General features: G+C 37.9%; 1 protein-coding gene across 5 annotated transcripts in view; it reads left to right on the forward strand.

Moving 5' to 3' along the window:
* The window catches only part of VEPH1 (ventricular zone expressed PH domain containing 1), a 151,473-nt gene extending 129,215 nt beyond the window's left edge, over window positions 1-22,258 (forward strand). For 3 of the 5 annotated variants that reach the window (XM_087725325.1, XM_087725326.1, XM_087725327.1), the window contains exons 11-13: window positions 3,259-3,376; window positions 15,391-15,527; window positions 20,847-22,258. In XM_087725325.1, coding sequence (XP_087581451.1) covers window positions 3,259-3,376; window positions 15,391-15,527; window positions 20,847-21,083 — 492 coding nt within the window. In that variant the 3' untranslated portion in view covers window positions 21,084-22,258. Of the gene's footprint in view, window positions 1-3,258; window positions 3,377-8,629; window positions 9,327-15,390; window positions 15,528-20,846 lie in introns of those variants that run through there. The other 2 variants (XM_087725329.1, XM_087725328.1) reach the window with 2 other exon arrangements.
* Window positions 22,259-25,924: the final 3,666 nt, after the last annotated feature.

Below are 25,924 nucleotides of genomic sequence, written 5' to 3' on the forward strand. Positions count from 1 at the left end.
TAATTGTTAAAATTGTTGCTAAAACCCGGTGTGTTTACCTTCCACTGGTATAATTTTAAATTTATCCCATAAGCAAATTTGTTTAAATTATTTCAATGATTTAAGTATGTAATTATTATTGATTGCTGCATATGACCAAATCCATGTATGTCAACCAAATCGGTCTGTATGCCTTTTTTAAAATAAACTTGCACAAAGGATTGTGTTTTAATTTTCAGTTATGTACATGTCACAGAAAATATTTTTATAGTGTAATTCAAATTTGTTAGTGCATAAATTGTTTCCAGGTGTTTTATATCCTTACAGATTTCCAGTCCATTGCTTCATGGATATTTTCAAAGGACGGCAGTTATGTTGCTTTTAGAACAAACATTGCAACATTTTCTCAATCCATTGCAAAATCATTTGTATTGGCTTATAATGTCACTTGTCAGGGAGCAATTACTCATCCCTGTACTTTGGGAGATCCACAAAAGCTAAGTAGGGCAGCTACTTTTATCATTCACATTTACCATTCAGTGGGGGGGGGGGGAGATTTCAGTAGAACAGTGCCACAGTTCATTATAGGACATCTTAAAAGGACATGCAAAACAGAAAGAGAAAACTTCTGTGAACAAGAAAATATATTTCCACAAAAATATAGTGATGTCTTTATTAGAGTACAAAGCTGGACATTGATTTTGCCTCAATGTTCTGTAGATATTGTCAAATGAGGGACAATATCTACATGCACAATCAAACATGTGATGTCAAAGGGTTAAATTTTCTTCATGGAATCATGGAGATGACTAATTACAGTTGAAATTATGCAGAGTTTCAAGTCTTTTTCTGCTTGGAAGAGGACAGAACCTTCTTCATACAAATAGTCAAAAAACTATGGTGCTTCCACTCCACTGTAGATCCATATAGTGGATACAAAGAAATATAAATGATCTGGGAACAGGATTTCTGGATAGGATGAAGTCATCCTTTGTTTACAGTTCCTATTGCTGTTATCAAGACTGGAACAGCAGTCTTTTCTTCAACAAAATAATGGCTGGACCATAAAGAAAAAAATGGATGGCCTTATTTTAGTGTTGATTGCCACAATGTACTCCCTGAGCTGTGATCACTCTAGTGGGGTATTACCATTAAAACCCATATAAATCCAGATTCCAACATGTTGACGAGAACATGATTTTTCTTCTCCATTTTTTACAGCGCCTACAATTGCACTCAATAATTTGCAGGTGGTTTATGTGTTATCTTTTTTAATTAGAAATGACTTGGAAAGCAGTTAACATGTACAGATATTCATACCGTTGTGATGTCATAGTATTCTTCAGCTTCTTAATCTATTAATGAAACAAATTTCTCTAGGCTTTTATGACAGTTTCTCCACAATTAACATTTTAGACTGATGCACAAGAAGAATCTCTAAAAAAGATTTGCTGTGGGAAGGCTGCTTGGTTGTTGTTGTTGTTGTTGTTGTTTTATTTGGCTAAACTGAGTACCTTATGCCATAATCACTTGGAAATAAGTGCTGTGATTTCATATCACTTTGGATGTGTGAAGAATCTAAACAGGGATACAAAGCCTTAACTTACTAACACATCTTGCCATCGTTTTGCCTATCTCTGTGTTTCCATGATGGTTGCAGTATCACATTGGTTATTAAAGAGAGATCACTCTTTGGTATGCTTTTTTTTAGTATGGAATATATTTTTAGTATGTAATATTTTTTTTAATATGATCAGAAAGGTCAACAGTTTGGTGGTTCGAATCCCTAATACAGATCTCCTTTGTGAGCAGGGGATTGGACTAGATGACCTCCAAAGTCCCTTTCAACTCTGTTACTGTTACTTTGGGCAGTGTTGGGCTTCAGGATTTAGTGTCTATGGTCTACACAACAGATTTCCTGATATTTTGTCAGCAACTCTGTCTGCATCCTTGGGGTAACATAGGATGCCAGCCACAGTTGCCAGTCAATCATCAGAAAATCTGTTATCTGAACCACACTCACTAAATCTTGAAGCCCAGCAGTATCCAGCAGATACCCAATATAAGATTACACCATGGAGATATTGTTTGCTTCTTAGAAGCAGAGGGAAGCCATGATATTTTTCATTTTCCTACCATTATTAAGACTGCATGGTTACATGTTCATGCCATATTATACTAAATATACATAGAACATGGGAAACAAATGGGAAATCATAGCGTAAGAGAAGGGATGTGAAATTAGAGTAAGATGAACCAAGGGAAGCAGATAAGAACATCCACATTATGCTGTCACAATGAATTTCCACCCTTTTGCACTCAGCTTGCATACAAATACAAAAAGGGCTAAACTTGCATGATGCTTCATACTGTTTCTATCCTTTTAATGAAAGCCTCCAATTTTGCAGACGTCTCTGATTACAGAAGTTCTTACCTCCCTTACAAATTCATAGAATAGAGCAGAGCAGAACAGAACAGCTGGAAGAGATCTTGGAGGTCTTGTACCCCAACCCCCTGCTCAAGCAGGAGACCCTACCATTTCATACAAGTGACTGTCCAGTCTTTTCTTTAAAACCTCCAATGATGGAGCACCCAGAATGTCTGAAGCCAAACTGTTCCACTGGTTAATTGTTCTCACTGCTAGGAAGATTCTCCTTAATTCCATGTTGCTTCTCTCCTTGATTAGTTTCCACTCATTATTTCTTGTCTTGTCCTCTGGTGCTTTGGAATACTGAATGATAGTTCCTTTACTCTCTCTTATACATGTACACTCCTCTCAAATAATAATAATATCACTTGTTCATTAAGAAAATGCAACAGAAAGGGTGAATTGGGGGGGGGGGGGTGTCACAAAGCCCAGATAATGCCTTTTTGGACACAAACCTCACTAGAGGTGGGGTGGATTTTGATTCCATACAAATGATACATAAGTACAACTGGTTGACAAATTGCCTAAAGTCTGGGACAAAAAGACTTTTGCCTGAAACAGTAGAAAATACCCACCAAAATTCTCAGTTAGTTCAAAGCTTATATTATCTTATTGTATATTTAATATTTTTAGCTAAAACTAAAGATGTTTGCAAAACATCATCATAAGAGTTTCACCATACATCTTATATAGAGATAAAAGGATGAACTCGGTGCTTATAAATGTTTAATTCACATTCCAATCACTGTAAGGAATTTAACTTTATTGCTTTACTTATGCAGGCATCAGTTGCACGACAGTCCTATCCATTCTTATTTTCCCTCATTTTTTTTTTTTAAAAACTTGCTTAGGATCTGGACCACGTACAATCACACCTGGAAGAAGTGAGGTTCTTTGATTTATTCAGTTACAATGAAGAAGCGGGGGCTTGGCAATGTTTCATGTGTAACAATCCTGACAAGGCAACAGGTAAGATATTTTTCTGCAGAAGAACTGAGTGATATAAACAATACAGATTCAGAATCTAATAAAGGGTGTTCTGCATAAAATATCTGAATTATGCAATCATGTTATTAACAGTGAGCCTCTTTGGTATAATTAAGGTTTACCATTTTGTCTGAAATGGTATAGGGTTTCCTGCCTGAACAGGGCTTAGACTAGAAGACCTCCAAGATCCCTTCCAACTCTGTTATTCTGTCCTCTCCTCTCCCATCTTATCCTATTCTATTCTGTTCCTTTGTCTTGCTTGGAAAATGTGGTTGTACTTGACCTAAGCCAAGGTTAGGTCATTATCATCATCATCATCATCATTAAAAAAGAACAAATTAAGTTAAATGTGACATTGAAAATGAAATCTTTTTGGATAGTCTCTTAATATTTGCAGTCTGCCAGATCACTTCTAAACTTGCACGTTTACCTGTGATTTCAGTAGTGAAGTTTGGCCATTTCCATAGGGCAGATTTCAATTGTTGACAAGTTTTGTTATTTTACAGATCAGTAAAGGGTATGCCATGCGGTTGAGTAAATGAAACATATAAATTAGAATGCTTCATTATTGCCAACTGAATAGAATTAGAGATGGTTGGTTATTTTAGGATTCTGTCCAATTCACTTCTCCTAATGACAGAAAAGAACAGTTTCTACAAGCAGAATTAGAAGAGTGCAATTCTCTTTCCCTCCCATAGCCTTTTCAATGCCTCCATAAGATTAGGATGGAGGGTATTATTGTAATGAGAGAAGTTATGTCATATGAGTCCCCTCCAGGGAAAAGGGCAGCATATAAGTGCAATAAATTCAAATTCAATAGTATTCAATACACAATATAATAGAATTCTGTACTGAACACTAATATAATTATGAAGTTTCAGGATTTACAGAGTGTGAAAATATAATGGCCCATTCAAACATCAAATCTAAAATTTGAGATTCCATATTTGACAAATTTGATGGCTGAGGCAATTCCACCACACTGGAAGAAATGCAGTAAATGCCCTGGTACTGTCCTTTAAATAAAAATGTAAGACGTGTTTATTTTAACATTCTTGATGCTGCTATTTTACTTTTTTAAACATTGATAGCATATCGTTTACATAAACTTAATACATTTTTTGCCAAGCAAATCAAGCATTTTTGTTTCGTTCTGTAGTTTTTTTAAGCGATTAGTTTCCTTGTCGATTTCTGTGTCTTCTGCGTAAGACCTCAGTAAAATGGAATTGTACTAATTATTCTTTGGGGCCAGTATGTTTGTGCTGGAAACAATTCACTGTTTTGGGCAGATGGAGTTATGAGAAGTAAAACAGTTGCCAGTTAAAATGACTTGCCATCTGAAGATGTGAAGCCATTGAAATTATTCAACAGGATGGAAACAGCTGGCAATTAAGGAGTTTGGACAACTTTTTAATGCTGACTGTTGGCTATCATCTAGAGATGAAAACTTTTTTAAAAAATTCCACTAATGTCATACAGCCTTGTATCTGTTAAGTGCTTTTTATTGTATTTCAACTGGCTCGGTTTTGCTTGAGAATTTATTCTATGACATTTCCAAAGGCAAATTTATTCATTTTCTTCAGTAGCACATCTGTTTAAGACTATGATCTAGACAGAGTTATTATTTGGTTAAAGTGTTGTTTTTTGCAATGCCTAAACAAAGTAAATTAAAACTAAAATCATAACCACACCAACCAGAATAATGTATTATTGATATTAATAAGATTAATAAGAATATAAAGAGTTACAGTAAAAGTAGTGATGTTATTCTTTTGTTCTGAAACATATAATACGTTCAAACTTTATAAATTGTGGCATATTTTGATCCTATTGCCCTTTTCTTTACGATGTATACTAAAAGTTCTTAAGAATCTGCACAATCAAATTCACTTTAAATCTTTTTCCTTCTATTTCTTTTCTCTCTGCCTCCCCCCCCAATTCTACATGGTACATCCCAATTCTAAATTTTTGTATGCTTACAGATTTATTTTATTCCTTTATATTTTATTCTTCTGCTGATATTTTACCCAGAGTAGAAGTAATAGCTAAAAATACATGTAGAAAGCAGTAGAAAACTAGTATGTACAGTATTGGTCCTACATGCTTAATTAAGTTCTGCTTCATTGATCAGTGAAATGTTTGTTGACATAACTGCCGACAATATTCACAGTTACACCAATTTTATTTATGCCCCCCATTGTTTCTATGCATTACAAATTTAGGTTTCCATTCAACTGCACCAGCTTTTTTGAAATGTTCTGTAGCTAATCGTTTTTGGCAATCTATGGAAGCAACATGGTATGCTTTGTAATGCTCATAGGAAATATTAACTGTGATATCTTTGGTGCTTTCTGACCTTGATGGTTTTCTTGTGGATGTTTCATTAACAAATTAAGTAGCATGAACAGTGCGAGAAAGCAGTGTGGTTTGGAGTCAAGGAATATGGTATTTCCATAGACACTGACAGGGCCAGCCACTAGTTTACAAAAATAAGAGCAAACCCACTCACTTTTAGCACTGACAATATAAGTAATGAAACATGTGCAAGAAAACCATCAAAATCAGAGAGCATCAAGGACCACATAGTTCAACCCTGAGTTACAAATATTCTGTTCTATTGGTAATTGATCAACTGCTTCTCGGTAACTGTGGTTTTTTGAATGTGATCAGAAAAATCATCCCCGTTTAGGTAATTATTCTTGGGATATTTTGGTTTCATGGGTGCATGCCAGTGGTGGGTTTCAAAAATTGTTCGAACCTACTCTGTGGGTGTGGCCTCCTTTGTGGGAGTGGCTTGCCGCCCATGTGACCGGATGGGAGTGGCTTGCCGCCCATGTGACCGGATATGAAGATGCCGACGACACTTGTCAGAACTACCTTAAATTACCTCACACACAGCGCTGGCATGCATAAGAATATGATGTAAACTTGTTTTTAAAAGGCATCTTTGGTTTGCGTTAAAACAACTTCAACGCATGCAATGTTCTGATTGCACCACAAACGCTGTAGTCATCCTTACCTTTCACAGAGACACTGAGTTTTATAAATATGAGCTTGATAGTGTAGAATAATCATATCCAAGGACCAGTGGTGGGTTTCAAAAAAGTTTGGAACCTCTTCTGTAGGTGTGGTCTGCTTTCCACTGGTAGAACCTCTTCTAACCGGTTTGGTAGATTTGAAGAACCGGTTCTACCGAATAGGTGCGAACTGGTAGGAACCCACCTCTGGTGCATGCCCATAAAAAAGGTGGTCTCCCCTATTTTTCCCAAAACTGTTCAGCCCTAGATAATATGATGGTGACCACGATGATACAGGAATGCCCACATGGAGGCAAGCACAAATGAATGGAGAAGGAGGGTCAGTGATAAGCAACATATTCTTTTTTCTGCAGTTCAAATACCTTAATATATTGATTGTATATTAAAGTCCTAATATTGCTTTTGCTTTTGCAGATCTGGATTCTTAACTTCTTAGTAGGTTGTCAACATCATGAATTTCCTAAAGAGCATGTGGTGGCTGCTTTTAATAGTTCTTAGGAACAAAGTTCAGCTAAAAAGCCATTTAAGAGATCTAAATGTATATAGTTTTATCAATACCTGTCTCCCTCTGTTATTTAAAAGTAACCAATGAGAGATAGAGATAGCAGAAAACACTCTAATGTAGAACATACTGAATCAAATGTTTGACATAAGAAAACAGACTATATCAGGAGTTTTCTTTGCTCATTTCCTGCTGTCATAGTCAAAAATGAAATAGATTTATTTTCTGAATAGTCATCTGCCATATGGAGAGCATTTTTTTTTTTTTTTGCAATCAACTAGAATCCTTGCTCTTAAAATATATTTTAGAGACCGTGTATATTCGTCAACATGAGTCTTTCTGGATATGTTGTACTACAATTCCCATTATTCCTAGCCAGGACATCTGGAAGGGCCTGATAAGACTTTGATCTTCAGCTAATAGTTTATTATTCAACTTACACCACCAGCATATCTTTTATTTGTTTATACTACATATCTCATTCTCATAAGTACAAAAATGCTATGTAATATCTGTTTAAAAATAGCTTATCTATTTAGTTATGTATCTTTTGCTATGGACATTAGAGCAGGGATAAGAAGGAGAGAACATGAGATTCCATTTCTGGTGACAGTTTCTTTTGATATCTATTTAAAAGAATTTTTTTTTAATAAAACACACACACACCACTAGAATCTTACATCCTGTTTCATCAGTTTAATCGTGAGATAACCTGAAGACAATTTGGACATGCACAAATGCCATTTACACATACAATTCCATTCATACCATATAGACTCATTCATACCATACTTACTCATTTATGCATTAAATACACATTCCATTCATATTCCTTTTCCTCAATCAGAAACACAGATTTCCCATTATTTATAAGGATTAACAAGGTCACTGTGCCTTCTCTGCTTTTCCTCCCATCCCTACATTTTCCCTCATACCTATTACAACTGAAAGAATTAATTGGGGTTTTTTAATGAATACTGTGGGGGGGAAACTTCATAGCTGACCATTAAATACTTTTAGAAAATCCGATAATATAATTTCTGTCTAATGTGAGTTTGGGTGGAACCTTGCAACAATTTACATTTCAGCATTTTCTTTACCTAAACCTATACTATATAGTGGTACTAATGAAATAATATTTGTAGCTCAGGGTTGAAATCAGGGGTCCTTGGTGCTCTCTGAGCTTGATTGTTTTCTTGCAGACATTTCATTACTAAAACTAGGTAACATCATCAGTGTTACACTAACATTAGTGATTTTGCCTTGTTGGGTAATGAAACATCTGCAAGAAAACAACCAAGCTCAGAGGGCACCAAGGACCCGTCAATATATAATGGCTTAGTAAACATATTGTAAATGTGAAAATAAGTAAAAACTATGTGATCTAAGTTAATTATACAATTCAATCCAAAGTTGGGTTGGGGAATGGAATGGAATAGAATAGAATAGAATAGTTGGAAGGGACCTTGGAGACCTTCTAGTCCAACCCCCTGCTTAGGCAGGAAACCCAGACCACTTCAGACAAATGGTTATCCAATCTCTTTTTAAAAACTTCCAATGTTGGAGCATTCACAACTTCTAGAGGCAAGTTGTTCCACTGATTAATTGTCCTAACTGTCAGGAAATTTCTCCTCAGTTCTAGGTTGCTTCTATCATTGATTAGTTTCCACCCATTGCTTCTTGTTCTACCCTCAGGTGTTTGGGAAAATAGTTTGACTCCCTCTTCTTTGTGGCAGCCCCTTAGATATTGGAACACTGCTATCATGTCTCCCCTAGTCCTTCTTTCCATTAAAAAAAAATCTAAGCAGGTTCAGAACAAGAGGAGAGTCCACCAGAAACATCAAGATCATGCTCTAGATTGAGAAGTGAAACAGGGTCATCCTTGATGAAGGCTATGGCAAAATTCTTCCAAATTTTTACCAAGAACTCTGCCTGGATATCTGCTTAGTGACCATGAGCCAAGACTCATTCAAAGAAAACTTCACGGGGTTTTTTTAAACTACAAAACATGCTTTCCAGGACTGAAGTAGCTTTGAACAGTGGACTGCCCAAACATGATTTGTAATATTTTAAGCAGCATTTTTTTATTCCTAAAAACCTCTTCTCGTGTAATCTTATCATTAGAAGAGAGTATATGTAGCTCAGTGTTGAACTGTGGAGTCTTGGGTGCTTTCTAAGTTAGTCAGGTAAGGAAACATCTGCAAACAAATCACCAAGCTTAACATTAAGGACTCCATCATCTCATCGTACAGAATGCTTTAATTTGCAGTGAGTTCAAATCAATCACGTGCCATGATGTGACGAAATTGATTGATTTCAAGAAATAAAGGAAAGTTGGACGAAATTAGCATTGGATGGAAGACCATGCAGAAATGTTACGGCTATAACCTGTTCTGTGGGGGGGGGGGGTTTAAACCACCAGAAGGCAGCAAAAGGAAGCTCTTTCTATATTGTTGCCAAGAAAACTACATGGACTCTTATCTACATGGACTCTACAGTACAAGAGCCAGGATGAACTTAAGATTTTATTTTTATCTTACAATCAGGCCTAAAGAAAGGAATGATGGCTCCAAGAGAGCAGAGTCAATAATCACAGAATGTATTTGCAGGGGTAATGGATTTCTTTTCCATCTTTCATCCATTTGTTGTGTAGACAGCAATGCATGAGTCATGGTAGAGTTTCCTGCAAGTCTATTTTCTGAAATAGCCTTATGGATATATCTGCCATGGGATCAAAGCACAGGCAGCCAAGAACTGATATTGCTTTCATTAATGCTAGTTCTACCTTCCAATAAATCCACTGATGCTATTCTACCTAATTTGCAAAAGCTTAAAGGGAAAGAATTGGTTCAGTGAAATTGTGAAGCTGGAGGCTTTATGGGAATGGTGTCAAGAATTACAGATCTGATTAAAAAATGTTTCAGGACATTGTGTTTCTTTGATCGTTTCTTCAGGCACCTTTTAAAATGCTGGGCTCCTTGCTCAATGTCTCCTGCATTTTGGAGAAGATACAAAAGGTATTTTAAGATGGTCAAAAAGATATTCCCTGTTCTCTATAATTTTCTTCCCGTACAAATCAGGACTATCAGATCTCAACTACAAAAGTCCAGATAACCACTAAGTAAAGAAAAGAATTAAAATTGTCAACAATTCTGATCATCTGGACTTTGTTTTAATAGGTCTGTTACAAATACAATGGTTCATGCAGCTCATAATAATATCTGGGATCAGTCCTATAAGAGTAGAGTAGAACTCACTTCTTTCTCTATCCATTTAAATGTATAAATACTTTGTAAAAGTTTTGAATGTTTCAATATCTCCCACAATTTGTGTCATATTTTTTTAAGAACACTAGCTTGGAAACTAATAGTCCTGTTATACAAACTTAAGTTTATTGTTATATCATAATTTCAGGCTGGCCTACGGTAACCACTAACACTAAAAGACAATGCATTATGTTCTGTCTATTGTTTCAGATTTGTATTTGTAGAGAGCAACTCAACTTTAGGCTAAATACATACATACATACATACATACATACATACATACATACATACATACATACATACATACAGAATTAAATCCAATTTTGTTGTCCTTATTCAACATTTAAGCCAGATTTCTCCATGATTGCTGAGAGTTTAAAAGATACCATTATTTTATTGTGGAAACTTTAGGTTGATATGACTGATCAAGATACCTTTTAAGATTACAGATATAATTTATGAAAGCGTTTCATTTTAAAAATCCTTACAAATAGAAATGTTGAAGAGATGAAAATTTCTTTCCTCATATGCTTGCTTCAGTTTCTGTCAATTTCAGTTGAAGAACATTTAAAAATTTCTCAAATCTGGATTCATTTGCAGTCTGAAATGGTATAGTACATTCTGCCATGTCAGCTTTTCATCACAAGAGTGTTAATTTTCTGTGCTTTACATACCCAAATCCTGATGAATGAAGGACCTTTGGCAAGGGTGTGGTACAGGAAAAGTCACTATATTTATTTCAATTTTTGTTGACATTTCTGATATTGCAGAAAGATTCCCCCAAAAGTAATATATGTGGGGAAAATGTTTACGTCGAGTTAGACAAATATTTAAACATTTACTCTCCTTAATCCTTTCCACATAAACATGAGTGTATATGTGTGTGTGTGTGTGTGTGTGTGTGTGTGTGTGTGAGTGAGTTATTTGTGCTGATAAATAAATAAAGGGAGACTAGTATAGATCTATTTCAAGCTATTTAGCTCTCATCAGCTAGCCATATCCTTACTGGGATTTGAACCTGGGCTATATTACATACTAGGCAGACTTCTTAGCCATTAGGCCACAGGCTCTTATCCGTTATCAGCGAAGCCAGGGTGAAAGGTATCTATTAGATTTTTACAACCCCTGGTAAGCCCCAACTATGGGAGGAAGCCAACTGCCTCCATCATCTGTCTTGTTGTATTCAGGTCTTTTCCCATGTAAGATTGAGATTGTCTTGGCAACGTTTCAGCAAGGTCTCACTCACCATCATCAGGCTGGGTTTTGGGTTTAAAGTGTGATCGGAGCTGCCGTCTTTCTATAAATCTTGGCGGGGGTGTGTGGAATGCTGGCTTTGTTTCAGTAAGTGGAATGATTGGTTGTGTGGTTGTATCATGATTGGTGCTGATTGGTACTGGCTGTATGTCTATTGTTGTTTCGTGTTGTAACGGCCTGGTGGTGGGTGGGGCTCATTTTCTCCTCATCTGGAAACCAGCCCTAGTCAACAAACGAGCCCCACCCACCACCCAGGCCTTCATAACATGAAACAACAATAAACACACAGCCAACACCAATCAGCACCAATCTACCAATCATGATACAACCACACAACCAATCATTCCACTTACTGAAACAAAGCCAGCACTCCACACACCCCAACCAAGATTTATAGAAAGACAGCAGCTCCGACCACACTTTAAGCCCAAAAGCCAGCCTGAAGATGGCGAGTGAGACCTCGCTGAAACATTGCCAAGACAATCTCAATCTTACACAGCAAAAGACCCGAATATAACAAGACCAGCATACCTACACCCGTGAAAATCTAAAAATATGTATGTATGTATGTATGTATGCATGCATGCATACATACATACACACATACATACATACAGTCAGTTTACGTTCATACAGAAAAGGTTCCAAGTACTTTGAAAACCAGTTGAAGTGATGATAGAGCAAAAGTAAACCTGCACCTCTTTGGGAGTTATTGTACATTATCAAGAGTTTCTGATTTCAAACTGTTTAATAGTAATGAGGTGTGATCTTAATTTGTAATTGCATTTAATATTTTTCAATACAACTTACAATCACAATGGAAGCCAAAACCTCTGTGGCTAAGTGAAACAGCAGTTAAGCAAGTTTTGCTCCATTTTTTGTTGCCACACTTATGAAGTGAATCACTGCAGGTGTTAAGTTAGTAACACGGTTGTTAAGTGAATCTGGCTTCCCCAATGATTTTGCTTGTCAGAAGGTCGCAAAAGGTGATCCTGGTCATAAATATGAGCGTTATGACCGTCATAAATATGAATCAGTTGCCGAGTGTCTGAATTTTGATCATGTGACCATGACAACGGCACAATGGTCGTAAGTGTGGAAATGGTCATGTCACTTTTTTCAGTGCCATTGACATTTTGCACAGTCACTAAATGAACTGTTGTAAGTCAAGGACAACCTGTACATTTTCCTAAATAATGGCTGCTAAAAGGGCCGATACAATGGGAACTCCAGCTCATGAGTGTGGTTAATTCTTCCTTTCTGCTCATGGGTATCCAAAAGAGAAAGGGGTTAAAAAAAATCAACCTGGCAGCTGTGACTGAAGGGTGGATGCCCCACTCCTTTCTTAGGTGCATCTCGGAAATAGGGCATCCACTGCACAATTACAATCACATATTGGCTTTTTTGATGCACGTACAGCTTGTGGACACCCCCGTTTTTGGTACAGCCTCAATTAAAATACCCTCCAAATTGTAATTGGCCCAGGAGTAAAGATGGGAAGGCCCGGGAAGAAAACTAAAAAAAAATGGGGGGAAACAGGGTTTTTTTCTGGTTTTTTCCAGGCCTTCCCATCCCTACCGAGGTGGAAATCTTCCACTGGTATGAAATAAACATAACCAGAAACTATTCCAGGGTTGGCAATACAGTAATTATAGGCATTACAGAATCCAAAATTAAATTTTAAAAAAGAAAAAAGAATTGGCTAAATCTTATGACAGTCCCACGCCCCAGTCACCTCCAAGGTCCGATGTTGGCACTTTTAAAGACTGCTGCTCCAGAACCTACAGTATCCGAAGACTCCTCTTGCTTGAGCAAACAAGGGTTGGGGAGCCTGGCTGTTCTTGATCCAGCTAAGCAGTGCTGGACTTGGATGGAGACTTTCAGGAAATCCCTGTATGCTAACCTAAATCAGGAAGTTGAAAAATATCCCAAAGCAAGCAGTGACAGCACTTCCATACTGTTGCTAAGACGCAACATGGATGTAACCTGGCCAGCTTTCACTGTATTTACAAGCTAAACAGAATTAAGTCTGTTTATTTTTTGGATAAGACACTACTAGGAAATCTCAGAACTGTCTGTTAGGCTGGGAAATTTAAAAAAAAAAAGAAAAGAAATCCTGGCAAACTATTAGAAGTAGTAAACCACCACTCCACTTGTGCCAAGTACATTTTTCTTTTGCCAAGAAAATTGCAGGATGATGTTCCAGAGCAAAGTGTGATTCAAGATTTATTTATTTTTCTTTTTGTTGGTCTGATAATGCAGTTTCTATTGCCGTTTGATATGTATATATAAATTGAAGGGACACAGTGGCTCAGTGGCTAAGATGCTCAGCTTGTTGATCAGAAAGGTCGGCAGTTCAGCAGTTTGAATCCCTAGCACTGCGTAAGGAGGTGAGCTCCCATTACTTGTCCCAGCTTCTGCCAACCTAGCAGCTCGAAAGCACATAAAAATGCTCCTAGAAAAATAGGAACAACCTTTGGTGGGAAGGTAACAGCGTTCCATGCGCCTTCGGCGTTTAGTCATGCTGGCTACATGACCACAGAGATGTCTTTGGACAACACTGGATCTTCGGCTTTGAAATGGAGATGAGCATTGCCCCCTAGAGTCAGGAATGACTAGCACATATGTGCAAGGGGAACCTTTACCTTTACCTTATATATAGATATAATAACTATGCACTTATTTGACATTACTGCATGGACTTTTCCAGGTGACAAAAATTGCCCTGGCCATCAAATAAATAATAAATTCTGACATAGCTAAATTATCTTGATGCCTCGTTAAGGCTCTCTGTCATAACAGACCTAACAATTCAAAGTGAGTGAAATTGTTAAATTGATTTGTTTTTACATAATGCGTTTAAAGTACATAACTTTTTGTATAGTCAGAAGCTTTTGCATCCCTATTGACAATACAATACTTTGCTGAAGGAATATATCTGGATATCATTTTTGCTTTTATCTGCGTAATGAAATGTAGTGCCAGTAACTTTAATCTTTGGATAGGAAGCACACTTATAGCTCTGAACCGAAGTCTTCACCTGGTGTCTGAAATCCTGTAAAAAAGAGGCTGTTTCCATTTAAGAAATGAACTTCTACAACAGAGAGGTTACAGGGTTACTGTACAAAACTCTACATGTTTAGACAGCTTAATTGCAAAGAAAATAAGAATTCCTTCAGAAAGAAATATTTGGAATACTCATAGTATTGTGTTTGTGACCTTTAAACTTTTCTATTTTAATTAGTGCCACATACTTCGGGCATGTTATCTAGCTTTTGAAGTCAGCATCACTACTCAACCTTGTATTTATCTAACTATGCACCCTGAAAGTTTTTAAAAAAATTAGAACTCTGGGGCGTCCTCAGTTCTTTGTGATATACTAACGGTTTGCAGAAGAATAGTAAGTATTATTCAAGAAAATGCACTTGGACCTCCTTACAATGAACCTCTTTTCAAAGCTCTGACTAAATTCAACTGTATGTCCTGCTGCAAATCTCCTCCTCTATCTGTTCTTGCACAAGATTGGCTGGAAACAATCAGCTTTTGCCAAAGTAAAGGAAATAAAAGTAGGAATTTTACCCATTTCTTGGAATTATTTCTTTTCAATGTAAAAAGAAATGCTAGAGTAAATGTACATATCTACATGTCCAAACCAATTCTCAGTATTTCTTCTCTATTCCCCTATTGAGAGATGAATGGCAATCAGTAAATGTAAACAAGAGTGGAATTTATTACAACTTGTCTCCAGAGTTGTCATAAACTTTATAAAAAAATGATGAATACGTACTCCTGACTTGATTTTTTTTTTTAAGAAGGAGTAACAGTTTTTTTTGTGATTCCAATTTATTAAGGGGAAATTGAATCTGTGTCTTACAAAGATGCCGCGGGAGTGGGGACAACTTATTTCTAAAATAGGACGTTTTTAACTATCCACAGTTGTGAACCAAGATGGCCAGCCACTGATTGAAGGCAGGTTGAAGGAAAAGCAAATCCGATGGAAATTCATTAAAAAATGGAAGACTCGCTATTTTACACTTGCTGGCAATCAACTTCTCTTTCACAAAGGAAAATCTGTAAGTTGAAGAGGGGGGAAAAAAACCAACACTTTTTAAAAACTTTCTACATTCCCCAACTCTGAAAAATGGTGATGATTCTTTAGCATGCACTACAAATTTAAGACATAAGAATATTTCCTAAGTGAAATCCATCCATTCATCAGTATTGTTTCATAGCTGTGGATCCAATTGGTCCTTAAAAATTTATACTGCTTTGTTTTCCAAAGCCATTTTTTAAAAAAGAGTAAAGATAATCTGGGTTACCAATCTTAGCAGTAGCTCCATCTTTATATGATAAGGATAGAACTTTTCAGTTTTAGCACATTTAGGGCAAAATGTTACAAGCAAAACGCAATCTTAATCCAAATGTGCAATATTCTTTTTTTTTCTAGCCAAGGTAGATTTCTAACTGGGAGTCTAGCTTGCAAGTTAACATATGGTTGCTTGTGTCCCTGCCAGTTAGATTTGTGTAGCATACTGATATCTATTCAGCTGGTATCAACTAATCAAAAAGATATGATTTTATGAGTTTAGAATATTAAGGCCACAAAAGTTACTTTGTTCCCAAATGTGTGCATCAACATCTTCTGCAGCTGTGCTATTTATTATAGTTAATTTATTTGTAAATTATAAAACATATTAACAGTTTTTCCTAAGATTTCTGAGTCAGGTAATGCAATGAGGCTTCATTAATCTGCTTTTACATGTATTGTGATCCTATTGGGGTTCAAAAGCAGTTTTGTATTTTGAGAGTTAAGATCCTCTTTGGTCTTACATTTTAGTTTTGGATCAAATGTTTTGCCTTTCAGCCTCTCCTTTTTTTTTATATATATAAATAGAGACTGGGACACATCCACTGTGGCAATCATTTTATGACTATGTGCGCTCCTCAGCAGCCAATTTGGTAATGGCATCCATGACATTTTTCAAAAGAGAGTCACTAGTCATCAATGGAGAGAGCTTTGCTCTATGATGCTACATGCAGAAGCTACTCCCTCTTAATACAGGGCTGTCAAACTCCCGGCTGACGGGTCAGATGCGTCACGCGCAGGCCAAACCCACGCCTGGTTTAGGAAAGGGGGAAAGTCTTGATACGTCACATGATGCCGCCGTGACGACATGAGTTTGACACCTCTGTTCCAATATATTGGCTTCTGCAGAATGAACAGTAGTTATATTCCTAAGTAGCTTCTCTCATAAAATTTGCATTATCATTTGTTCTCACCTTCTGTAAGGTTCAGCATGTGACAGCCCATGTACTTATGGGCATGCCTAGCTTTGCCTATATGATATTTTGGGGGGCTCCATTAGCTGCCAGTTACCATCTGGTTGCAATTTAAGGTGCCTTTGTTACTTTTTAGGCCCTATATGGCATAATGTCTGGACATCTCCAATATCATTGATAATAGGTAGAATCTGCCCATCCAATTAGTTCAGAAAGGAAAAATAGAATCCTGCCACCGAAAGAATATCATCTTCATGAACACTGATGTTGAGTCTTCTTGATGATGGCTTCCCTATTCTGGACTAGCAATCCCAAGATAGAAGTTTTTAAAGAGCCCTGAAGATTTGACATTTGTCAGGCTTTTGGGGTGGAAAGAAAGATTGAACTAACTCCTCGGCACATTGGTGTGATGGAATAGGAACAATTGATATATCCTTGGCTTATATGGTTCCACCACAAAACCGTGGTCGACTAAAGTGCGCTGGACGAAACCGCATACCTGACATCATCACAGCGTGACGAAAAAAGCACGCTGTGAGCGGTAAAGCTAAAATTAACACGTAAACCTAAACCTAACCCCCCGAAACCTAACCCTAAACCTAACCCTTAACCTAACCCTAAACCTAACCCTTAACCTAACGCTAAACCTAACCCTAACGCTTAACGTAACCTTAAACCTAACCCTAACCCTTAACCTAACCCTAACCCTAAACCTAACCCTTACCTTAACGTGAATCGGCTTGCTTTAAAAGCGCTTTTTAAAGCGCCCTTTTTTCTCCGCGGTCATTGTTGTCACGCTGCTGATGACGTCAGCGACGCGCTTTAATCGGGCGCGCTTTAGTGGACCGTGGTTTTGTCATGCCACGGGCTTATATTACTTAACCTGGTTGTTGGATACCAGAAGTGGTATTCAACAGGTTCTGACCAGTTCTGGAGAACTGGTAGTGGAAATGTTGAGTTCAGAGAACCTCTGACTGGCCCCACCCCCAACTATTCTCTGCCTCCCGAGTCCCAGCTGATTGGGAGGAAATGGGAATTTTGGAGTAACTCTCCCCTGAAGTGGGGTGGGAATGGAGATTTTACAGTATCCTTCCCCTGCTACGCCCACAAAGCCACGCCCACCAAGCCATGCCACACCCACAGAACCAGTAGTAAAAAAAAAATGAATCCCACCACTGGTGGGTACACTATTTTAAGTTGCTGGGAGTCTTCTGAACGAATTGGCATAAAAGACTAAGGAAAATAAGCTACAGCTAGAGGAGCAGCAAGTGAGGAGATATCTCACTAGTAGTTTGTCTTCAATCTTCTATGGCTGTATGGGGAAAAGAGAATGAGTAGGCAAGGATCAGAAAAGCAGATGACCTGTGGTGGTGGCTAGAGAAGGACAGCAGTAGATATAGAAATCAGAGTGGGTGGGCTCTGTACGTTCTGTCTAAATTGGAACTTGGAACACTGCCAATTTCATTCCCTCCCTCTCTCCTCTCCTTCTTTTCTTTTATACAACCACTGGTTAAAGGAAAATATGTTGCCAGTGTAATGAAATCTTGTCAGTGTTGCTGTAGTGAAAAAGCTAATGAGGCTCCAGGCAGACCTAAAAGACAATGACTTTGTTTTTTCTTGAAACTGTAGCTTTTGACCCAGATAGTGTGTTTGTACACTAGCAAGCATGACTGACAAGGAGGGTTTGCTGGATTAGTGTATGAATAAGAACTATGGGTAAAATAGCAGGAACATCCATAGAGGAAGAAAAAGTAGGATGCCCGTCTTACATAAAATTCATTGTGTGGAGCATTAAGACGTTGGTAAATTAACACTGAATCTCAGTTCTTCTCCCTGCTTGCCTCTCTACCAACATTTATTTGGTAAAATATGGAGCTGTGGTGGCACAATGGTTAGAATGCAATGGTGCAGGCTGACTCTGTGCAGGCTGACTCTGCCTAGAGTCTGGAGTTCGATCTTGGCTGGCTCAAGGTTGATTCAGCTTTCCATCCTTCTGAGGTCATAAAATGAGGACCCGGATTGTTGGGGACAATATGCTGACCGCTTAGGGAGTGCTGTAAAGCACTATGAAGTGGTATATAAGTCTAAGTGCTATTGTTAGTGTTATTGCCATTTATTTTAACAGCGTTAAATGACAATGAGGAATGAGCCCATTACAGGTGGCTTGAATTAGAGCCAGCTGAATATGTTTCTGTGCCAGACTGAGTAAGAGAACAAACAGAACACTTCTTAGTTCAGGATTATCAGATGGGCATCTTTCACATGCATTAAAAGTATTTAAAACCTAGTGGGAAAATTGGCCAAATCCTACATCTCTGGCTTCATTTAGAAGAGTATTGTAACATGTGCACTAATACTGAAAGAGGGGGGGAAACCATACATATTGATATCTTAGTAAGCACCAATTCTTAAAGAAAACCCCAGCTCCAGTGAAACAAATTGTTTCAGAGATTTTTTTCATACATGGTAAATTGAGCCTATACTGTAGTACCATTATTTTATGTATTCATTGGATCTAAGCTACACAGACAGCATTTTTATTTTCAGAGACAGGCAGTGACCACTCCTAAATCAGCCTAGTTAAATTCCAGAGATGAAGGTCAACCTCAACCTGATACTCACAACAGTCCCAGTACCACAATACATTGGTTTCTCTTTGTTCTTGCTCGTGGAGAAGTATAAAGAGCATTGCAGAAACTAATATTAACTAATGTTTAATATGAATACTGAAATTGCTGTTTCATATTACACCTAAGCATCTTGGACGGTGGTGGGTTTAAAAGATTTTTAGAACCTCTTCTGTAGGTGTGGCCTGCTTTGTGGGAATGGCTTGCTGGCCATTTGACCGGGTGCGAGTGGCTTGCCAGCCATGTGACTGTGTGGGCGTGGCCAACTTGTAAAATGTGGTGAAACTCACTTAACAATGCTCTTGCTTAGCAACCAAAATGTTGGCTCAGGAACTCTGGCATTGCAAGTCTTAAAGCTGTCAAGTTACAAGACCCTTGCACCCCTAACCCTTTAGAAAAAAAACCCAGGAGTGTTCAAACTTGACAGCTTTAAGACTTGTGGACTTCAACTCCCAGAATTCCACCTCTCGCTCTTCAACTTGATGATGTGCGGATGGGCGGGGGGAGGGAGCTGGAATTGGTTCTAAACGGCACTGTAGATTTGTGGAACCTCTTCTATAGAAGAGGTTAGAACTGGCAGGAACCCACCCGATCTTGGAGCATAGATAGTGAGGACAAGTAAGGACAAGATGAGGAGGGGGACAAATTATTAATTGTGCATCATGATGTCATGTGCTCTGACCTGGCTGACCAGGCTCCCAAACACGACAAACCTTCTATAGTTAAATAAATGATTCCTTTATTAGAAGCACTAGCAACCCCGGCAAAAAGTCTCTCTCCCTCTCACAGTAGGCTACTGTCTTTCTGTCAGGAAGATGAATAGTTCTCTGTGATACCTATTCATCTTCACCCGCTGCCTTTTATCCCCAGAGCTAGGGTGGGGGCTTCGCTAGAAGCAGTGGCTCTTCTGTCCCAAGGATCGGCCCATAGATTTCCACTGCTTTCCTCTCCTCTGCCTTCTGCACATCTGCACGTCAGGCACTGGACCCATCTCTTCCTTTTCTTCCTCATCAGCCACCTCCAGACCTGGGGGCTGTTGACTCTCCATCTGAGGGCTGATGGACAGGCCAGGCTCTGCTTCTGTCTCTCTCTCTCTCTGCCAGTTCCATTCCCTCTTCCCCCTTGTAGCTCTCAGGCTGCCTTGATGCTAGCCCTGACTCCCATGCCATCTCCTCATCTGATTCGGCTGCTGGAGGGGCCGGCGGATAACAGGCCACGACATCATGGCGCAAATACTGAAAAGTATATATTTGCATCAGACATCGGGAAGTAAGTGCACTTTGGTAGAATTTCAATCATGGCAACACTGAACATGAGTGATTATTTTAGCATATCTCAGAGCCTGAATGGCAGTTGAACTAGCTTCTTATCTATATGAAGCTGGGATGATGGCACTTAGACAGAACAAAAGGATTAATAACTAGTAACAATGCATTTTTTCTGAAGAGATATTAATCTCTGTTTCCTTCTCCATTGCTCTTTCAGAAAGATGATCCAGATGATTGTCCCATTGAACTGAGTAAAGTCCAGAGTGTCAAAGTGGTAGCCAAGAAACGCCGAGATCGCAGTCTTCCTCGGGCCTTTGAAATCTTCACGGACAATAAGACGTATGTCTTCAAGGCCAAAGATGAAAAAAATGCCGAGGAGTGGCTACAGTGCATTAATGTGGCAGTGGCACAAGCTAAAGAACGAGAAAGCAGAGAAGCAACTACCTATTTGTAGCAACTATAGATTTGTTTATGTTTTCCTGAAGATCATTTTCAGTCATAGATAACTACGTGGAGTATCTCAATGTTTGAATTGCAAAAGATATTATACAGGCTGGGTAATGTGTTTTGCACTGAGAAATGACACCACTGAGATCTTTCCCATGATATTCCATCGTCATGATCTTTGGATATCTCATAGACTAATTCTGTGTGTTCATAGAGCTGAGACTATCACAACCAGAAATGCCTATCCAGGGGATGGTGCCCTGCTGAAGAGAAGGAAGATGCGTACTTAAATATTTAACTAATTGCAGTTATTGAGAAGCAACTTAGGACTGATTAGCAAGTTGCTTTCAGTTCATCTTGGCTGTACTTTTAGTGCATGCTTATGTCACATTTCTTTGGAGTCACATACATGAATTCCAGATATGACAGCTGCTCTATTTTGTCCTGACTGACTCCCATTTTTTGAGTATCCAAATCTGCCATTGTATGGTACTTTCCCTGAACCCCAGATCAAGGCAGTTGGCTGGCCATCATTGGATGGGACAAAGTTTAAAAGAATCTTCCCACTCTGAGATGATAGGCCATAGTTTGTAGGTTAAAGGTTCAGTGATTTAGTGCTTGTCATGAGTACATTTTCAACAGAGGTAAAGATATGTTTGAGATTATGAAAGAAATCAAACCTGACTAGTTCATACTTTTTGCTATTCCACCTGCCACTTAGCAGATATATGAATCCATTCAAATCAGTGTAATTCATACATGACAACTGAAGCATACGGTTTCTTGAATCTGTTCCCATATGTTATATTCTTGCAAATTAACCATTTCTGGAGGGAGGCATGAGTTGAAAAAAATGCTGCCATCAGTAATGACTGTACAGCCTCATGTTCATTAAACATACTTCCAAATCTTATCAGCTTTGACTTTATGAATTATGAATTGAAGTCTTTGTTAGTCTGCATGATCTCAGAAATGTTATGTCTGGAGTTAGTTCCTGTTGCATTTAGATAAGGAAATCAGTTGATAACAGTAGAAGAAAAAGCATTGATAATATAGGTTCATACACAGATGGCCTTATCTGGAGAAACTCTTCACAGTCCAGAGAAACATTTTTTAATCAAGCAAATGTTCTGATCATATTATGTTACATAAATGTTCATCATCAATCCCCTTAAGATATATATATATTAAAATGCATCATCTAATAAATTTGGTTTTTTTGTACTTTTGAGATATCCTTATTTCTTCCATCTCTATAGTTTCCCTACCATCGTTTATCTGGACAGGAACATAAAACAAACTTAATCATTAATATGTGACTCAATATGTTTTTTTTAGTAAAAATCCTGTTTTACTTCACTTAAAAAAAATTCAAAATCAGATGAGTGATTGTGCATGTAAATGAAAATGAAAAAATTATTCAGAAGTTATTGTTGAATGTCAATCAATGCCTTCTGATCCGAAGCTACACACCACTGACCTTGTCTGATATTGTGGGTCTCCGATTCAAATTAATTCTTTTCTCTAAATGAGAAACAGAATTATCACATAAATTGAGCCACTTTAAATCCCAGTTCATTTGCGTATGGAATTGAGGCAAGTATGAATTCTTCCACATAAAGAAAAGGATCCTTTGTAGTAAGTCTAAGGACTGAGGATTACCACAACAGTAATGCAAGCGAGCGATATTAGTGCTTACATTTTATTTCCTACATGGCAATGTTTTGACCTGTGTAATACAATCATTGTTTTCTTTTGCTTCACTAGAATGTGTCTGAAATCATATAGCTTAAGACATTATTTTACTTAAGTTATCACCAGCCATCTTAGATCCTCCTTTTCACTTTAAGGACTATTGAAACAATGTGGAATATAACACTGTGAAACTGAAGACACCTCTGGGGTTGGAGCCAAACCTAATTGCATAAAATCAGCCTAGGTTTGGTCCCCCTGTAGATGATTATACTTTGGAATATTATAAAAGGAACCTCACTGCCATCAAGCTTTCCAGTTGCCCTTCTAGAAAAAAAAACTTAAGCAAAGCAAAAGCCATCAATCAGAATACAGGGGAAGGAGTCAAAAATATCTATATCCCACCGCTGCAGGTTTTCTTTTTCTTCAGCTGCCAAATAAACTTTATAGGTTTTGTTTTTCACTGTGACACTCAGAGTAATGTCTGCATTTAGCTAAAAGCTGTGGAGCTCATGTGGTTGCTGTAATGCAGGATGTATTCGCTTACTTTCGTTGCTTCCATAAGTGTTTAGTCTGGAATAAAATTTTCATTATTTTTTTTTAGCCAAAGATCTGGATGGTATTGCCAACCCACTGCATTCCTTTTTTTGGCTCTAATGAACACAATTGTGGTTAAATTTTATGTCCATTGCGCTATTCAGTCAAAAAGATTCACATGTTGCCAATCGCTTATTTTATTCAGCAGAACATTAGAGGGCCCAGTTCACTTCTGAACATTTGCCCAAAAGGATGATAGGTAGGATTAACCTGAATTTACATAGCATTTTAATTCCTTGGCAGCATGTATTGTTTACATACATTCATCGAGGTTCAGTCCTCAACTTCTTCAACTACTGGAATGTAAAGCAGATAATGAGGAAACTTTTGACTAAGAATTATTGCCACATAGCAGAAATAAAATGGATCAGATCTGATCTGGTATAAGGCATATTAAACAATATTAAAACCATAAAATACATTGCCCTATAATTACATAGAGAGATCTGGAGATAGTGCTGATAAACTATACAAGTCCATAATGAAAATAATGGCATTTCCTGAAAACTGGTGGCTTATATCAACTAAGGGCTTGCTGTGGTTTTTTCCCCCCTGCCTCTTGCTATTGCTTCCAAAGAAAAGGAATTAATTCTACTACTTCTTGAATCAAAATCACTGGGACACATGTCTTGGCTAATATTGTTTAGCTAATTGGGAAACTCTCTGGGATGGAACCATTCATCACATATTGTCCTAGTTTATCAAGAAGGATTCTGTGGTCAATTTTTTTATCAAAGGCCTTTCTAAAATCAGTTTGCTACATCTATTTTTCCTTTGTCCATCAATCTAGCTACATTGTCAAAGAAAGTGGTAAGATTTGTCTGGCATGATCTGTATTCAACAAACCATGCTAGCTTCTGGTAATCACCCGATTTGTCTATAAATGCTTGCAAACCCATTTCTTGATTATTTTTCTAGGGTTTTTCCCAAGTATTAATGCCTATCTGATAGATTTGTAATTGGGTGCAGTGCTCCGCTTTTTAAAATATTAAAACAATGTTGACTCTCTTTTGGTGTTTCTACTATACTCCAGGATTTCTTAAACTTTTCAATCACTGGCTCTAAGAAGACATTCACCATTTCCTTATTAAAAGGAATGTAATCCATCTGGCCCAGAAGATTAAATTGTCTCAGACAACCAAGGTTCCCCTTACCAATTCCTTACTATTTTGATCTGCATTTTTTGTTTTTCATTTTTGCTTCTGATCTGTGCAAATACTTTTTCCTTTTGAGAAGTAGCAGGGGCAAGATAGAAATTAAGCATTTCAGCTTTCTTCCTGTTACTCTTTACCATCTTTCCATATTTTCCAACTAATGAACCAACCATTTCCTTGACTTTCCTCTAGTTCCAGATATATCAAAATAACCCTTTTGCCCCCACTTTTTTTTGCATTCCTAGAAAGCCTTAATTCATCTGAGCCTTAGCCTTCCTGATTTCCCTTCTGCATATTTTTGTATATTATTGAGTACTCCTTTCTTCCTGCTTTGGTGGTTTGGATATAGTGATGTCGTATGAATGATGCAATCGATTTTCCCTTGGGGTAGCGACAACCAACTTGTCACAAGAGAAGCTGCCTAAGAACTTTATTTAGGTGAGCACAAATGCACTGTAGCAAAGATGAATAGCAGAATAAGGATACAGAACATATATACAACATCTTCCAACAAAATGAATATCTGCACAACTTTATCAAAAAGTGCCTGACCACTCGATCCAATACAGCACAACAAGTACAAGTCCTAAAAAGAACAATACTGCCATACCTTAAGAACATCTCAGAAACCACCAACAGACTCCTACAACCACCTGGAATCATCACAGCACATAAGCCATCTAAAAAGCACTTCAACCAAACCATTAGATTCAGCGGTCACGGGGGGGGGGGACCCAGGAGTCATTTACAACATGTGCAATGACTGCAACAGCCACTACGTGGAACAAACAGGCAGAAGACTGGCAAAACACATCCACGAACACCAACTAATAATCAGAAGACATGATGAAAGCTCTTTAATTTCACAACATGTGGATAGATGTAACCATAGTGTCAGCGTTCCAAATACCATGTAGAATTAAATCAGAGTCGAAGGCAAAACTATGCTTAAAGTTCCAATTTAATAAAGCAGGCATGTTGGCACATAGCTGTGGGGGTTCCAACTCTGGAAGTTACATCAGAATCCCACCCAGTTAAAAGTTCATGATCTTGTCCCCACACCCACAGTCCATCACATGGTCCAATCTCCTTCTTCCACGCTGGCATCCATGCCCAGATTCTTCCGGTCAGGTGTGAAAGTGTGGAGACAAAGGATGACCTTGGCTTCTAGCAAAGAATGAAAAACAATACATTCCAAAATCCTACTCCTTCTAATCCCCCCTCCCATTGACTATACTTAAAGAAACAGCATAATGAAATAAGAGAAAGTGTGGCAGGCCAAAATTCTAAAAGGAATATAAATGCAGGCCTGACAGATAGTTTCAACTGAGAAACTACAGTATAACCAACCTAAACTAAGCCAAAGCTAAAAATGCTGGGGAATTACTAAAAGCCTGGCACTCTT

The sequence above is a fragment of the Thamnophis sirtalis genome, unplaced genomic scaffold (assembly GCF_051295495.1).
Source record: "Thamnophis sirtalis isolate CommonGarterSnake01/CBP01778 unplaced genomic scaffold, rThaSir2_p1.2 scaffold_11, whole genome shotgun sequence".
Classification (NCBI taxonomy): domain Eukaryota; kingdom Metazoa; phylum Chordata; class Lepidosauria; order Squamata; family Natricidae; genus Thamnophis; species Thamnophis sirtalis.